We start from the raw sequence: 17,018 nt of genomic DNA on the forward strand, positions 1-17,018 counted from the left end.
ACCCATGGCCCAGAGCGATGCTCGCTCAGCCTCCGCCATGGATTCCATCTGTCCACAGACACAAACAGGTCCCTCCCCAGGTCCCCCGTGCCCCAAACAGACGCACCTACTGCTGGCAAAGCCAGTGGGCAAAGTCCTCAGCTCGTCTGCTACAGCTGCGTGTTGCAGAGCTGCACATGGACCACTTTCCTCCTCAGTTGCCCGCATAAAGACTATTCAAATGAACAGAGTAACACATGTACATCTGCCACCGCTTCCCCTCAACACAGAGGAAGAGCCAGATCATGGCTAACAGGGGCAGCTCAGCAAGGTTTTATATTAGCCCAGAGAATTCAGAGGCTGCAAGTTGCATCTAATTCAGAGCAGCTGCATTATCCCATTCAGGGAACTAATTAAACCTCCAACAACAGCACTACGTTTATGTTTAAGTCTCATTGTTGCCATTCTGACCAGCCAGATCAGCCCCTTTCTGCACATACAAATCACTGCAAAACACACCCAAAATGTTCCTCGCAGGTACATCTTTACCATTTCTTAGCAGTCATAGGAGGCTGCTTTAGGATATTTTATAGCGAGAACTGGCCTGACCATATGAACTACTATCAGCAGCTCCATTTTAAGCTGCTTCTATAGAAAATTGCTCTGCCCCGTGTACCGTACCCCTCCTGCCGACAGCATCAAAGAGTGCAACCGCCGCACAGGACTCAGAATGAGACCCCAGAATGAGCCTTTGCAAAGTAAAGAGCAAATCAAGCTACAGGCAGTGAATCCCCAGCTGCTGACTTGTCTCTCCTATGAGACTATTTAACTTTACATAGTGTTTTTCCATGGGAACAAAAACATCCTACAAGAAGAGGCTATTGCCATCTCACAGATGGGGAAACTGAGGCAGAGAGGAGACACCTTTGATCACAATCATTCCAGCTGGTCCGTGACAGCCATGAGACCCCGAGGCAAATCAGTGCTCCAGCCACAGGATGCTACTACCAGATTAAAGCAATTCCACAAAATGTCTAAGTTACACCAGAAACCAGGAAGACAAACAAAACCATCAGGTTTTGATAGTACAATTATTATTTTTTTTAAGTTAGACCTGCCCCATTGGAGACAGATGTGAATTTTTCACATTCTTTCTCCAATTCCCTCACCTAAACATAACGGGAAGGAAAAGCAGCTTTTCCTCTCGTGGCTTGTTAGGCTGACACCGGGTGGAAATGATGTTTTTTTGTTTACAAGCGGGGAAGCAGATCTGCGGGTTCATTCCTCCGAGCAGAGGAAGCCCAGGCACACTAACGCTTGACCTCTGCTCCGAGTAAAGCTCTGCAGCACTGTAAAGCCAAAGGCTTCTTCCCTTTCAATGTTTGCTGTAAACAGTTCGGGTAGGCATGAAACGCGCAGTGAAAACCATCCGGTCCTTTCAAATGAGCCTTCAGCTGCAGAATCTTTCACTAACAGCCATGGTGCAACTCACCCTGGTAATTAACAGCAAAGCCCCGACAACCAGAACAGCTACAGGGGAAAACAGATGTATTTGGCAACGCTGAAACACTGCAGGGAGCGGGAGTACAAACTGAAGGATGGGCTCGTACTGAGGAGGGATTCCCACTTTGCTTTTAGCACCTCTGAATGCTTCCCCCTCCCAGAAAAGATGATTTTTATCTCCCAGTCAGGACGAGAGAGGCAGCTGAGCATCAGTCAGCACAGGGAGGACAAGGCGAGCGGGGGCACAGCCGTCCCAGGGGTTTACACGCCCGGCACACACGGCTCCACACCCCCCCAGCAACACGCCAGGGGTTTTATTTCCTCTCAGTGTACAAAGAGTGGTTCATCTGAGCTTATCTCTTGCGCGGCACTGCTGCTCTACCAGCAGAGAATCATCTCCAAAGAATGTTTCAGTAATGCTGCGGTGCTGAATTTCAGAGGGACACTTAATCTCGCCTGAGTGGTTCACTAGGGCCAACTTTCTGAGCATGAAATATTTAACTATCCACGGGCCTCCTGTGCTATAATAAAGTGACTTCTAACAAGCCTCTGAAATAAATATGTGAAGAGGAAAGTGGGAGCTACTAAATACACAAAACACAGCCTAATCACTCTCTGCCTTCCATCCCCACGAACCCAGGACGCTGCTTACCCCCCCCAGCAGTCAGAAACAAAATGTCTCTGGATGCTGGGAGAGTCCGCAGGGGAAGATTTGGAAAGAGGAGGTCAACATAAAGATTTGCGAGGAGCACTTATCAAACTCTCCCTTATTTTGGGGATGTAAAAAACTTATCTGGCTTGCCTAAAAGAAATCAACCCCTGTATTTGAGCAACTTTAAAAACACTTTGAAAAACCCCTCACTTCTTGCAGTTCCACTTTTTTCCCACTCCGATTAACCCTGTCTTTTGGCATTTAACACCGGTAAAGACTTACAAGCGAGCATTTGTCTGTCAATGTGATGTCAGAGTTAGTAAAAGCAGTGACACCCACCCGGGACCCCCTCCGAAGGGCAGTGCGGTAGAGAAGAGCTCGTGCTGCACAGATTCATCCCTGGCACAGCAGCTCTTAAGCGAGGTCAGCCTTACCTCATCCCACTCCGAAGCGAAGGATGGGGACTTCTCCAGCCTCTTCTTCCCAGTGCTGCAATTGGAGAGCGATTCGCTCCGGCTCCCCATGGCATCGTCCTCTGTTGGAGAGCAGGTCAGAAGATCAGAGTCCGATTTGGACAAGCTGCGGCTGAGTTTAAGCTCGGCTTTGGGCTTGCTCCCCGGGTGGGCTCTGCCCACAGCTCTGTCCCCCTCTTCCTCGGCACTGCCGGGGTGCTGCAGCACGTGGGGCGTGACTACAGTTTCAGGATCCGCCCGGGTGACGTGCGTGTGCTGGACGGTTGCGTAGACCACTTTCTGGTTTTGGTCCGGAGAGCTGGTCCGTACCGACGCAGAGGCAGGTAAGTCAGCATCCTCCAGCTGCATAGCAGGTGGGTGGGCGGTAGCTTCCGTCCCTCCTTTCTCCGCGGAGGAAACAAGCCTGAAAGGGTCCTCACTTATCTCACAGATCGGGGAAGAACCGTGAAGCAACCCTGAAAACTGCTCTGGAACCTGGATGTCCTGGCCGTCGGCAGAGTCCTGGCTGCGGCTGCCACTGCTCCTCCTGTGGTCTTCAAGGGGATGAAAACAGAGCAGAGGGGGAATTAAAAACATGGAAGAAGCAGCAAAATCCCAGCTCTCTCCCTGCCCTCCCTCAGCAAGGGAGGGAGAGATAAAGAGAGAACAGTTCAGTATTGTTCCGCGTGCTCAACTTGTACCCAAAGTCACGGCATTTATGAAATTCCAAACACTGGCCTGATTTATGCAATCTGGCAGCTCTCCTTGTTGTTTTATTCCTGTTAACACTAACTATCAGGCCTTGCTATATAAGGCTAAGAGAAGTGCTAACTATATCCTGCAGAGAGAGCAAGTGAGGTAGGAGAAGCGGAGACGGAGGCTCCTGGAACATCTGATACATTTCCATAAAGGCCAAAGTGTTATTTAGAGCAGCGCTCCCTGCTCTTGGCACGAGCTGCGGGGTGGGAAAACTTCTGGACTGTAATCAACCTGCGAGTTCCAAAATCCATTCCCCCAAAAGAAAAAACCAAAAAAAACCAAAAAAAAACCAACAAAAAAAACAAACCACAGTGCTTTCCTCCCTAGCGGTTTCCAAGTTTAACCTCTCCTCCCTACTCAGGGGAGAGAAATAAACAGTTTATGCAATAAAAAAAAACTTGATCAGAAGTCTCCCTCTTGCAAGCGAACCACTGAACACAGAAGGGTCTGATCGTCAACGGCAGCGAGCTGCGCGGAGCGCCGGCTGTCCCAGAAATGTGACACTTACTCAGCTACTCTTGGACCAACAGCTTTAATATCAGGTACCAGGGCGCCGGATAAATCATGAATAATTGACTCATCCCAATTGCCAAGCGTGTGCAGACATACGCGTACTCACCTTGCTCACGTTACACACGTGCATTTGAACTGTAAAAGCAAAACTCTGTAAAGCGAAGGAGTATGGCTTGTGTTTACCAGGGATTCCTACACCCGCCCAGAATCGCTTGCGAATTTTAACCACTTCCATTTAGCACTGAAGAAACACTCTTCAGTCCGAGGACCAAAAACCGACGCTGCAAAGGAACAATACAGCAAAGCACCCCGATAACGTGGCTCTGTAATGAAGGAGGATGTTTAGATGGGAAGAGGAAATTGCTTGCTTTGCAAGAGAGCAGCCCTTGGCAGCCAAGGCAAAGGAATCCTCGTTTCAGTGAGGCAAAACACACTGATGAATTTTACTTATCTTTAATTAAAAGCAGCCTATTAGCAACAACAGTGAGATCAACTCCTTCCCCCCAAGCATCCTCCCCAGCACTAGGCTCGACCAGGTTATTTTCAAACGCTGACACCCATCTGGTTTTGCGGTCTGTCCTCACACCAGAAATGAGGCAGGAAAGGACTGAATTAGTCCTTTATCTCTGCGAGCCGCTTCAGATCCTGGGGTCTCGTGCGCCCTGCGTTGGATGAGCGCAGCTAGTCCCTCTCGCAGGCATTTGTTTACTCCACAGAAATGCTAAAAGCAGTTTGCTCAGTTGGCAGCTGAGTCAGGAAGAGCCAAAGCCCGAACGGAGGTTGACTGCCAGGGCAGCGCGCCGGCGGAGCTCGCTTCTCCCCGGGATCAAGTGATGCGAGGGCTTATTTCATTCTGGATCCTACGAGTTAAAGATTCCAGGACAATGAAGTAGTTGTTGACTATCTTGCAGGGGCACAGACACCACAGGTTCTGCAGCTGAAGTTGCCAAGGGGGAGGCACATGCCCTGTGGGCAGGGGGTGTCTCCAGCATCATTCCTAAGGCTGGCCGGGGAGTGCCAACAACAGCGCCCCATCAGAAGATCTCAAGACCAGACTATGCTCAGTTATTTTGCATAAAGTTATGAAGCTGTAATGCTGGAGAGAAACCTTAGAAGAGATCAGACATGCTGCGTTCACAGGACAGACGGCTATTAATAAGAAAAAGCTCCTGACCCAATAAAAGGGACACAGCATTGATGGGACAGTCACATTAACCTGACAAGGAGGGAAAAACTTTTGCAAAATCAACAGCCTTTCTTCTTAACCTCCTTCCTGTCTTGGAAATAATTTCTTCCATGCCCCAGCTTAACCTTTACTGACATTTCTGCTGAAGGCAGAGAGGCGGCTGGTGAAAGTTTATGCCACGTGCTGGAACACTTGGGTCGAGCCAGAACAAAGTGCTCCAAATCCAGCTCCAGAGACTCACAAAAGGGCTCCTGTTGAGCAGAAATCACAGCCCCCCATTCATCCTCGGGCCGACGAAGGAGGACTTCAAAATACAACGCAGCTGCCAGGGAAGGAAGGGGTGACGCAAGGACAACAGCACTTGCTCAGAAGATGTGAGGAACATCTTGAAGGAGACATTTCAGAACATGTAACAGGCCTGAGCCGAAAGCTGCCGACAGAAGAACCAACATTGGCAGGGAAGAGCAATCTCACTCCTTCTCATCAGGAACACAGAGGGTTCCCCAGGGGATCCCAGGGTTTCACAAAATTCTTTTGGGGTTTCAACTCAAGGTGCCTCAGGGTGGCGAGCAGAGAGGGCAGAACAACCACTGGCCACCCTGGGAAGGTGTACCTTTTTGGGATAGGTTACTGACATGATTCAGCTGATGCGCTGATCACTTTTCTCATGGCAAAAAGATGAACAGTACTCATTTTTCAAGGCTGCAGTGAATTTGGGGAAGGGGAAAATAATATTCAGGTGCTAGAAAAGCAGAGAGACCCCAGTTCTATCCATCTGCTGCACTTCAAGGGATTTGAAAGCATCCTCCTCCAGTTGCACCTTCTAATTCAGAAAGGGAGTCGTCCTTAACACAGGGACTTCTGCCCAACTCCCTGAGCTCATTTTACACCCAAGCACAGACATCTGACTGGTCCCGACTCCTTCAGCCAACGCCTGCTGCAGGTTGCACCGACAGGAGGAACTTCCAACACCGAAATGGGAACAGGAACCCCCTTCTGGGTACAGGCTGTCTGCTTCCCAGGCGGGATTCAATTAAGAGCTTCCCTGCCGGCAGCCTGATGATTCCAGACACAAAGCACTTCCCTAAACTCCTAGCACTAAGCTGCAACCGCCCTGCCTCGATCAAATTTCTTTCCCTATATATCATCGGCAGGGTTTGTTTTCATACCCCTGGATTAGGGGAATGACGCTGTTATTGCAGCTGCTCTTTGCTCAAGCTCCCCAACCTTAAAACTAGCGAGGGCATATGCCAGCTCCCAGCTTTCATACAGAAGAGGCTCCCCATGCCACACCATCCCAGAATTTGTCAAGTGAGGAGCATGCAAATCTATCTCCTGTGGCATAAAAGGCCAGAGAAGAGAAGGAAGCTGGTCTTTAGGGTGCTACTTTAGAAGTGCAAAAATAACCTTCACCTGTAGTAAAACTAAAACAAAGGCTCATTTACGCAGCGCGATACTGCATGTGAAACCCAGAAATGTACAATACGCTCCTCTATTAGTCTCGCTGAGCTCGGTCACTTGGGGCAGAATTTATCCTCCAAAAGCTACTTGAACCTGTGCTTGTTTGTAGCCCCTCCCCCAGTCCCCTTTTAAGAAAGGCCAATAAAACACTGCCCTAGTTGCTGTGGCTCCTCATAAGTACATCATGACAGCAGAAACGTAGGCTTGGTCCTGAGACATGGGAAAAGGGTTTGTCCTCCATCCGTGACAAAACCATGGCGGGCACACCGGTGGTGCTTCTACACTGTCATTCATCTCACAGCAAACCAAGAGATTTCTGTCCGTTCCAACCCTTCTAAGCAATATCCATGTGTCCCCGTAGATTCCCTATCGTGACACACATCCCACTGCTACTGTAGCTACACTCGGGCTCTGTGAAAAGATATTTTCTTGAAAACTCACGGCAGCATGCTTTGTCTTTTACCGTTGGGTCAGATACCTGGTTCAGAGCACAGCCGTACACCTGGTTGAGCCAGTACAACCACAAAGAACAACTCTAGCAGGAGGAAGGGTGAAAGCAGGGACTTCAAGCCGGGCTTCCTATGGAAGCAGCACAGCAGAACCTCAACAACATCAGTTTTTAAAAACTGTCAGAAGGAACCAAGTCAGTCCTACCTGCAGCTGGTTACTGCTGACTGCACTTGTGGATGACTCTCCCGAGGAGCAAGACAGAATCAAAACTCAGCAGTATTTCCGTATTCACCCTCCATCAGATCTCTGTGAACGCAGCAGGAGTTGTGCAGCCTCCTCCCGGTCAGTTCACCACTTTTGGCCTATTTACAAGTCCCGTTTGAAGATCTGAATGCCCTGGCTTCACGCATGTGATTGCACGTAGTTTCCTTACCAAAGGGGATGGGAAAGCATTTGGCTCAAACCACTTCTGATACTCTGCCCAAAACATTAGGCCAACTTTTCCTAGTGCTCCAGCATGTGACAGCAAACTGCTGCAACCTACACAAAAGGCAACCAAAGCCAGGCGGATAATACCACATTCATCTGGGCACTGGATACGAGACAAGTTGCAGCAAGAGGAACAAAGGCAGCTATCACATATGAAAGGCACCATTAAAACCAGCGTGCCTGAAATTCAGCCTTTTGGCTGCCCTGAAAAGCCCTTCTCAGTAGCCTGCGAGAATCCCAGTCCTTCTCTCCTGACCAAAGGCTCCTCCAGAACTCATCAAGCAACATCGAGAAGCCCAGCCTCTCAGATCAAGGGCCAAGAAGCAATTCAAAGCCATGCTTCAGCCCGCTCCTTGTCTTGGGATTGAGCTGCTGCCTTTGATGCTCCAGGACCCTTCTGATCCAGAGGTGGGAAAATTCTCCAACACCCCAATTAAGGCTTCAGTCCATCACTCAAGCCCTCGTTCAACTTTTTGCCAAAATGACTCTGCTGGTCCCTAAATGCATCTCCTCACCCCCCCATCAGCTTATAACTCGCATTTCATACTCGCTACGTCTGCTTCCACATGCCCTTCTGGCAGCTGACCCCAAGTACCACGAAAGCCGGAAACATTTCCTTTTGTTCCCAGCATAACAAAGCAGATTTCAAAGCTGATCCACCCTTCCAGAGCACTCACAGGACCCGCGTGCAGAAAGCAGCGGCCTGCAATGCTGTGTCAGAAGGCAAGGATGACCACCACAAGAGAAAACCAGTCAGCGCCTCGTTTCCTACTGGGGTTGAGAAGCCTGAAGTCCCCGAGAGGACAAGCAGCAGGTGAAAAATGACACGGGGCCCTGTCAAAGCTCAGCTGCTCCTGCAGGACATGGAGAGCTGCCAGCTGGGGACACTGCCACATGTGCCACACTGAGACGTTTTGGAAAACGTCTTTGGAAAAAGCTGGTACCCTTCGGAGAAGGGGGACAAACAGTCGTGTCCCTTTCTCCAGGTCCACCACAAAGAGCAATGGGAGATGGCCCTGGCAAGCTTAAGAAATGCAAGAGATGAGAAACACATCAGCAGCTCTTCACCTCCACTACATCAAAGGCTCCACTGCATCAGTCATAGCGCTAATCGCATTTAAAAGAGCGGACAAGTCCTGGAAGTTGAGAAAACTCAACCGCATCCCTGGATTTCTCCCACTACAACAGTGGAAAGGGCTCTAGGTTTGTTACACACACAGGAACACTTTCCATGGACTGCAAACCCTGAAGTCACAGCTATTCCCTTTCTAGCTGTATGTTAAAAGACAGGACCCTGCTCCGGATCCTTAAGAGGCTGAAGATGCTTCCTGCAACCTCTCTGTGAAACGGGGCTTAGACGGCCTGTGGTACCGATGTCTTCAGGTGTTTCAGGGAAGAGATTTGCATCAGGAACAAGCAGATGCATTACTTGAAGATTTTATTTTAATCTGACACATAATTATGACACCCCTTCACTCCCATTAATCAAACCTAGACACAGTAGCCAGAGAAAGGCGCAAAGCCGTCAGGAATAGCTCGCACTTGAATAACCAGCAATAGCTGTATACTGAAAAGACGGCCCTGAAAGCTCCTGGTTCAATGCCTGTCGCCGAAGGGCTATTCCTGGCCGAGACTGCAAAGCACCAACCTGAAAAGCACCCTAACTTTGCCTCGGGCAGCAAGTGGCTTTGGCAAATCCTGGTGGGAAACCAACGACCTCTTGTGCCACCCTACACAAGCCAGGAGAGCGGCAGGACTCGAGGAATGAAAGCTGTCACACACTGCAAGAAGGGGGCGGGGGGGGAGAAAAAATCCACAGGTCTCACAGGGCAGTCAATGAGACATCACATCGAATCCGTGTTATCCTCCGTTCATCCTCAACACGAGACCTTTTCCAGGTTTAGAGTCCAAACTAAATCCTTCCACAAATTCCTGCTCAGGACTTTTGAATAAAAGCAAGTGATGTTTCTCCTCTAAACAAATCTTTTGTTGTTGTTGTTGAAGGGAAGCCAAAAAGCCCGGCGACAGCCAAACACAAGAGACAAGGTGTTCCCAGATCCTTTGTAAAGCACAGAGGTCCCTGTGGGAGAAGGGCGCTGAGTTCGGTACTTAACCTGGCTATATCGTGGATTTTCAGTCAGTTCTAGAAAGGGGCTCACTCTACACAGGTTTGTTTTCCTCCTTTGTTAGTTTACATCTCAAATTAGCTTTAATACACAGCGGGATGTTGATTTTAAGACCAGGATAGCGGGGCAAGTCGTCTGCTGATACCAACATGCAACGCCAGCAAGTCTTTAAACTCAGCTGATGGAGAATACGCCTCATTTAAACGCTTGCTTTGGTCCCTCTCACTGCTAACAACAAGGCACAGCCTTCCACCCCTCTGCATTTACTTGACTGTGCACAACATCTGCTGATTTTTTAAGTTAACGGAGTAGGTCCTCGCAATCTCTTTGCTGTCAAAACAGCGGAGGTGCCCTTCCTCCGTGTACATTTTGTACAGGAACGTTTAGATCTCTCCTTTATAAAAGTGAAGATTACCAGGAAACAAAACAATTGCAATGCAGCCGCCCCACCCAGCAAAGAGTTTAATTGTTCCAGTTACTCTCTGCCCTCTATATTTCCCTTAAAGGCAGCTCAGCAAACAGCTCTGCTTTTTGGACAGTCACTTACCTTTTGTTTTCCTATCCACTGCAACGGGCTTTTTCGTTTCTGCTGTGAGCAACAGCTCGTAAGGGTGTTCCTCTTCCTCAGCTCCACTTCCCTTGCTCTTTCCTCGTGCAACAGAGACCTAATGAAAAACAGCATAATGTAGCGCTCCACAAAGCAATGCTATTTATCCCGGCGATCAAGCACAAGGCCTCTTTATGCCATGGTTTAAGCAAGGGATTGGCAGAGGCGACACCTTCGCTGTGGAGCGTGATCCAAAATGTAATACGCCCCCCACTTTTTTTTTTTGCCCCTCAAAAAAAAAAAACAACAACCACCAACCCCCAAACCCCTTTATTTTCTAGTCTTTAGGGCTGCTGCCAGCTTTTTAGCGCTGACCAACTGATTCAGTGCGCGAGGGCTGCAGACAGCCTGGACGGGGAAAAAGAGCTGAGACCGTTATTCCTGTTCATCCCAACTCAGACTTGCTGTTGCTATTGGAATTTGCATCGTCATTCACTATTTAATTGCTGGCCCTATTAGGACATGGCTAAAAAAAAAAAAAAAAAAAAGCCCAAATCCCTGCCACCTTCTCCGAAGTCTCAGCTGGAGCATTTCTAACCTCAGGATGCACGGTGGTTTTAGGACTAAAGAGCCCTCAAGCAACACTGTATAAACTCAGTTTAACCTCAGGATGTGCAGCAGCGAGTCTGCTCGCTTAAATCCCCAAAAGCCTCTGATTAGAGCTTGTTTGTGATATTGGCAGCCCCTCCAGCAAGCTGCTCTGGAAAGCCACCATCCACGTGCAGGAATGCGGTCCCGCTGCAGGATCCAGCTGAGTCTTGCTGCAGACTCGCACACGTTGGTCTACCTCACCACCAAGGATGATAGGCGTTCCACATCCTTAGAGAGCCACCAGTGCCACCCTGGTGCTAATGGGGCCAAACTGGGCTTCAAGACCCCCCGCCTGCATGGTCAGCTGCCTTTCAGCACCATCTCCTGGCCAGACCCTGGCAGGCTGATGCAGCCCTGGCCCAGGAGCCATCTGTGCCCACGGCCAACCGCAGTGGGGTCAAACCCAGGCCAGAAAGCATCAATCCCGACCTGCTGCCAAGCCAGGGAAGGACAGGTCCAAACAAAACATCTCCCCAAGGAGGACTCCTGTAATGGTCACAGTCTCCTGGGACTGTCTAGACAGCGGACTAGGCACCAGCTCCAATTTCATACAATCGTCTAGGTTGGAAAGGACTTTCGAGATCATCAAGTCCAACCATTTCTTCCCCAAAGAGAAAGCATCAGAGTTGCTTTAAGGGCAAATAGGTACCTCATAGAATAGCTTGGGTTGGAAGGGACCTTCAAAGGCCATCTAGTACAACCCCCCTGTCACAGGCAGGGACATCTTCAACTAGACCAGGTTGCTCAAAGTCCCATCCATCCCGGCCTTGAATGTTTCCAGGGATGGGACATCTCCCACCTCTGGGCAACATGGGCCAGGGTCTCACCACCTTCACAGGAAAGAATTTCTTCCTTATATCTAGTCTAAATCTCCCCTCTTTTAGTTTCAAACCATTCCCCCTCACAACGGGCCCCCACTAAAAATTACCTACCCGACTGCAATCTAGCCAGGACCTCTGGAAGTTTAGGGAGTCTTGGAAAGACACAGAGGAGTCAGCAGCACTGACAGGAGTCCTGCATCCGCGTACTGTTTCTGCACAAGCCCAGCTGGCTTTTAAATCGGCTTTCTCAATGGGAGGAAATGGGTCACGTCCAGCAAAGAAAGTATTTATTCTACCTGCTTCAAGCATGAGCCGTCAGGCAGACCCGCTCCTTTTCAGGTGAAGGAGCTCATAATGAGCAAATTAAGGAAAAAAAACAACTCCTGACCAGATGGTGGCACAAAAACATCAGACCATAACAGCAGGTAACAGGCTCTCGCCAGAGATCTTGGAAAAATACTGCACAGCAGCAGCCTGTCCTCACAGTTGTAGCCTGGACCTCAGGCCAGGCATTAGAATTCTCCCGAGACTCCTGCAGGTGACGAGGACTATGCTGTCCTCCATCAAATGCACCGAATGCATTCAAAAGCAGCTCCCCGACAGCACGCAATTCCCAGCTTTTGCTTTGTTAACTTTCGCGCGTGCATTTATAGGCCTGGTCACACTTTATTTTCTCCATCTCTCATCCTTCCAAGCTTTAAATAGAGTCTCAGGTTCAAATTCACTCAAAATGAAGACCTTTGTTTGCTGGAGACTGATGCTTGCTCTGGAGGCTCTGCAACCAGGAGTAACAAAATCATCAAACAAAACCTTCTCCCAATTCATCTTTCATTTATTTATACATGTTGGTTAGCATGTATGAATATTCACTATTAGCAAAGCCCAAAAATAAGATGTTGTTAATAATGAGCACGCTTTTTAAAGCGTACTTAGTCCACAGCAGTGGACTTTGAAGGACTTTTTAAAGGGCAACTCATCTCGTTTCTCTCTCCTCCCCCACCAGAACTGCAGATCAAACTGCGGGAACAAACACGGCGCCTTGGCTTTTGTCTGCACTTCCCTTTCGGAGATGAGTAGTAAACAAATGAAACTGAAGTTTAATTTGACAACGCAGACTCTTATTCAGCTGCAAACCCAGAAGGTTTCTGCAGATAGTGAAAGGCGGCACTCGAGCACCTCCAAACAATCAGCTCTTTTGCCTGTTTGTACTAATGTTTTTCCATGATGAAAGTTAAAAGTTTCTTGTTTATGCACATCTGCTTTGACAGATAGCCCTGTATTGGCAACAGAATAAAAAGACTACTTTTGAAACCAGAGTTTGGCCCAACCCCAGAGCAGTCAATGACTAACTGTCCCAGCCCTAACGCCAGAGCAGGTCTGGAGGACAGCAGATCAGGATGCTGCAACGAGACTTTTACAGCATTCCCCAAGCGTATTCCTGTTCACGCCTGCCCAACCCAGAGAGAACATGTGCCGAGATGATAAATAATGGGCAAGAATCAGAAAAACTGAGCACCCCAGAAATAGTAAGCAAAGAAAAAGAATCAGACCCAAACCTGCCTTATCGGGACATCTAGAAGGTCATTTCCAGGCAGCGACACACGCTGCCTGCAAGTTCTATCAATGGAATTGGTTGCAAATCAAGATCTCCCCAGCGAGTCGCTTTGCATTCAAGTCTATTTGCCAGCAAGATTTCCTTTAATGGATCACATTTCCAAAGCCTTTAGTGGCAGGACAACACAGCAGGTGTTTTATAATTAAATATGGCAAGATAACTCAGCAGGAGCAGTCAATGCACGTTTCCCTCCCTCGTGTTTATTGTCATGAACAAGTTCTGCTTTCCAATTATGCCGTGACCTGCTACCCAGCTCTGCTCTGCCCAGGGCCGGCCACGGGACTGGTTATCACACACTGCAAAACCATTTTAACAGCAGCGGAGAGATCAGTCCACAGTTTTGCATTTCAATTTTACTGTTTATGCGCTGTTTGGAGCTTTACTCTCTCTATAAAGAGTCAGTTCCATTAAAGCAAATAGCATTTACTCATGTCTCGTGGAGATTTGACATACTTCAGAAAACAGATCACATTTATGCCTTGTAGGAACTTCAGCAGATCAACACATTCGAAGCAAAGCGTGTGGTGAACTGGAGCCTGTTCCGACAGCGAGAGGCAGCACACGCTCCATTCGTTTTACATACAACCTACTGCATTTGGAAAAACCAGGAAATCCACAAGATTTGGTTTTGCTTTGAAGATTCTCTGGGGTGTCAGCAGAGGTTGCCAAGACACATTTGTGGTTTCGCACCCCCCTACGCACAGGTCTCCTGGAGAACCCTCACATCTCAGGTTCACAGGCAGGTGAATAGAAGTGAGCGATAGGAAGCCCAGGAGCAACAATGCAGAACAAAAGAGCTTTAGTTTCATCAAAAAGCAGCTCACGTGCATTGACCTCTGCAGAAGACAGCTTTAACACATGCTGGGACAGATTCTCTGCTGAATTCAAGCCCCTGATCCCTGTTCACGTCAGCAGGACCCCCAAGCCCACGCATCTCCTCCACAGCTGGAAGCTAAGAAGCAGCAGGAACTAACGGCCCTCTGGGTTTCACTCTCAAGTGAAGATGCATTTGGTGGGATCATTACAAGTGGGCAACAGTCCACATCGCAACGTGCTTCAGAAAAATCTCTTCCTAAGGGAATTCTCAGCCAAGAATAGGAAAGTAAGGCTGAAGGTCAACGCAGAGGTGCCCTGGAAGAACCGCACAAAGGAAGTTCCCACGGCAAGTGACAGCAGCAATGCTGGAGTGAAAGAAAACTTCCCTTTCACAACCTGACTTGCAAGGGAGTTGGCTCCTTCCAAATTATTAAAACTGTTCTTTAGGCCACACTCTTCTAAAACACCCCAGATCAAGTCCCACGTACCTCACAGGAAGCACCATGGCCTATCTTCTTCTCCACGTGCTGCTCCTCCTCTTCATCGGGTGGTGGCTTGGCAGGCGGGGGTGGACGCTCTCTCTGCAGTTTAGAAGACCACAGTCAACTGCGTTGCGTTAAAGCATGTCCCCTTCTGCTTCCACTGGCACTACGTCCACGCTGCCCTGAACGCAGCATAGTAAGGACCTCCTCAAATTAATCTGGGTGGAGGAGTTAGTCCTAACAGCTCAGAATTTGGCGATGGTTGCTGCCTTTTCTCCTCCTCCTCTTCAGCAGGACACCAATTTGGGAGAGCCCTTTCTGCAGATTCACCCTACCGCAGTCCTCCGGATGGAGAACACTGACCACCCGCTTCTGCTCCGCAGCGGTCACAAGGCCAGCTCAGACCCACGTGAGCACCAACTGTGCTTTCAGGAGAATAAAACCGCTCGGCTGGAAGGTGCTGTGTACACAGGTTTATTGCTTCATTACTTAAACCAGTTCGTTCAGACCCAAACTGGTAATCTCAGCTTTACACAGTGAAGGTCAGTAATGAACTCGTGCAGATGGGTAGAAAGGGAAGACTCATCACTTGTGTCTTAACGAAACAGTAACATGAATAAGTGATTCCAGAGGCACCTTTTATAGTGAAAAACCCTGGAGATCGAGAGACAATGCTGCACTGCATTCCTCAAATATCCCAAGATTGCCTGTGGGCAGCGAGAGCTGCTGCCTTGTCTCGCTGCGGAGGGAAACGCATCCCGAGGTCACCTCCTGCCCTGCAAGAGCTCCATCTAATGGCACAGGGAAAGACGGCAGAGGCAATCCGCTCACTCCAAAAAACTCCAGCTAAATTTTGGGAGAAACTTCAGCAAGCTCCTAGAACACGTTCCTCTTTCTTCTCCCCGTCCGCTGCAGTTCAGCCTCTCATCATTTCTCATTTGTGACAGAGCTGAGCTTATTTCACATCAGACACTATTAACACAGGACAGCGCATAGCTGGATATAAACCACCAAGATTTAGTCAGTAACAGGACTTAGCGCATCTTGTATGGCATACCCTAAAGAGAGACCTAGCTGAAATGTCAGTCTTCTACAGCTTTTGTTTCATTTCCACTATATTTTCTAATAGTACAGGAAAAAGGATGCACCTCTTTGCAGGGAGAGAAGTAGCACTGTTACAGTACCACCAGCAGTTTAATTGTTCATTGCCGCTTTGCCTTTTGTGCCAAACTCCATCCACAGAGCAGGCTTTGTAAAACCAACCAGAAAGCAAACCCAGAAGCTGGCACACAGCATGCTCAAGGCCGGCATCCCTTCTGCCCCTTCTGCACTGTCACCGATTGCTAAGGGGGCAGCAGATGCAACTAACCGATGAGGAAGGCTTCTATGGAGACAGTTTCAGGAGCTTTGCATTGCCTTGTAAAGCCTTGGGTACCCTCTACAGATCTCTGCAAGTAATACACGAAAAACGCTTCCGCTGCCAACTAGTTTCCAACCAGATATTCTTAAAGACAATTTCTTGAGAGTGTCTCTTGGGCAAAGCAGAGAGCAAGAGAGATGAGAAAAATGCTCCACACAAAAGCTTCCAAAGCTTTCTTCTGCATGAGAAGTTAGCCCTTCAGCTAAGCGCAACGTCCTGACGAACCAAAACTCACAGGCACCAGCATTCAACTGCCAGAAAACAGAAGGATGCAGCGCGAGGTGACAATCAGGCATGGAGAAGTGGCCACTTGCGGGCAATACAACACCCAGTGGAAAGGAGAGGTACCTGCCTGCTCTAATCAGTGTCAGGGTTGAGTTTAAAGATCTCCTCAAGCTGGGGATTGGCAGCCTGCTGCAAAATCATGAAAAGTTACCCGTCCTTCTAAGGCAAGCAGAGATGAACACACAGAGGTACATACAGGCCTGACTCCTGCTGCTTTGAGACCGGCTGATTCCGCTTCCTTATTGACGGACTCTCGATCGGAAGATCTCCCACTGGCAAGGCTGTCCAGGGAGTGGCAGGACGTTGCGTTGTATAAAGCTTCATAGGGGCTCTCCTCTTCGGGGTTCACATCAAAATCTAGGATCAGTTCTGTAACCGCTTTCTCCACGTCACCTGTGAGAGGGAGAGAGACACAAATACATCACTCAGGGCTTCTGCCCTTGGAAAAAGAAGAGTCCTAGCAACTGCTGTGCTGTGTGGAAGCCTACCCTGAGATATCCGGCACATGGGATCAGCGGCTGGAACAAGCGGTGCTGGAACAGTCTTCTCCGCAGCTTTGGCACTTTTCTTCCCAATGGTGTAATCTGCAATGAGGGGAGGGGCGACAGGGTCAGTTTATGTCAACCTGGTTTTACGTCCACTTCAGCATGTGGTGCTTCCTCCCTTGCGGATGGAAGGCCAACTGTCAGCTCATTAAGTTTCCAAAAAACCAGCAAAGTATATTACTAAAGCTTGCAGCTCAGATCCCAAAATAGACACAGGCGGCCTCTTTAATCACATGCACAAGGTTAAGGATGGTTCTTTGAACTTT

At 48.9% G+C, this 17,018-nt stretch overlaps 1 protein-coding gene across 8 annotated transcripts in view; it reads right to left on the reverse strand.

Moving 5' to 3' along the window:
- The window catches only part of ANKS1A (ankyrin repeat and sterile alpha motif domain containing 1A), a 112,727-nt gene that overhangs the window by 55,896 nt on the left and 39,813 nt on the right, over nucleotides 1-17,018 (reverse strand). For all 8 annotated transcript variants that reach the window (XR_012584393.1, XM_074564661.1, XM_074564660.1 and 5 more), the window contains 5 exons: nucleotides 16,696-16,791; nucleotides 16,404-16,600; nucleotides 14,509-14,601; nucleotides 10,118-10,235; nucleotides 2,569-3,140 (listed from right to left, as the gene is read on the reverse strand). Coding sequence is in view for 7 of the 8 variants with exons in the window: in XM_074564661.1 (XP_074420762.1) it covers nucleotides 2,569-3,140; nucleotides 10,118-10,235; nucleotides 14,509-14,601; nucleotides 16,404-16,600; nucleotides 16,696-16,791 (1,076 nt within the window). In the remaining variant the exon portion in view is untranslated. The remainder of the gene's footprint in view (nucleotides 1-2,568; nucleotides 3,141-10,117; nucleotides 10,236-14,508; nucleotides 14,602-16,403; nucleotides 16,601-16,695; nucleotides 16,792-17,018) is intronic.

The sequence above is a fragment of the Larus michahellis genome, chromosome 21 (assembly GCF_964199755.1).
Source record: "Larus michahellis chromosome 21, bLarMic1.1, whole genome shotgun sequence".
NCBI classification, from domain to species: domain Eukaryota; kingdom Metazoa; phylum Chordata; class Aves; order Charadriiformes; family Laridae; genus Larus; species Larus michahellis.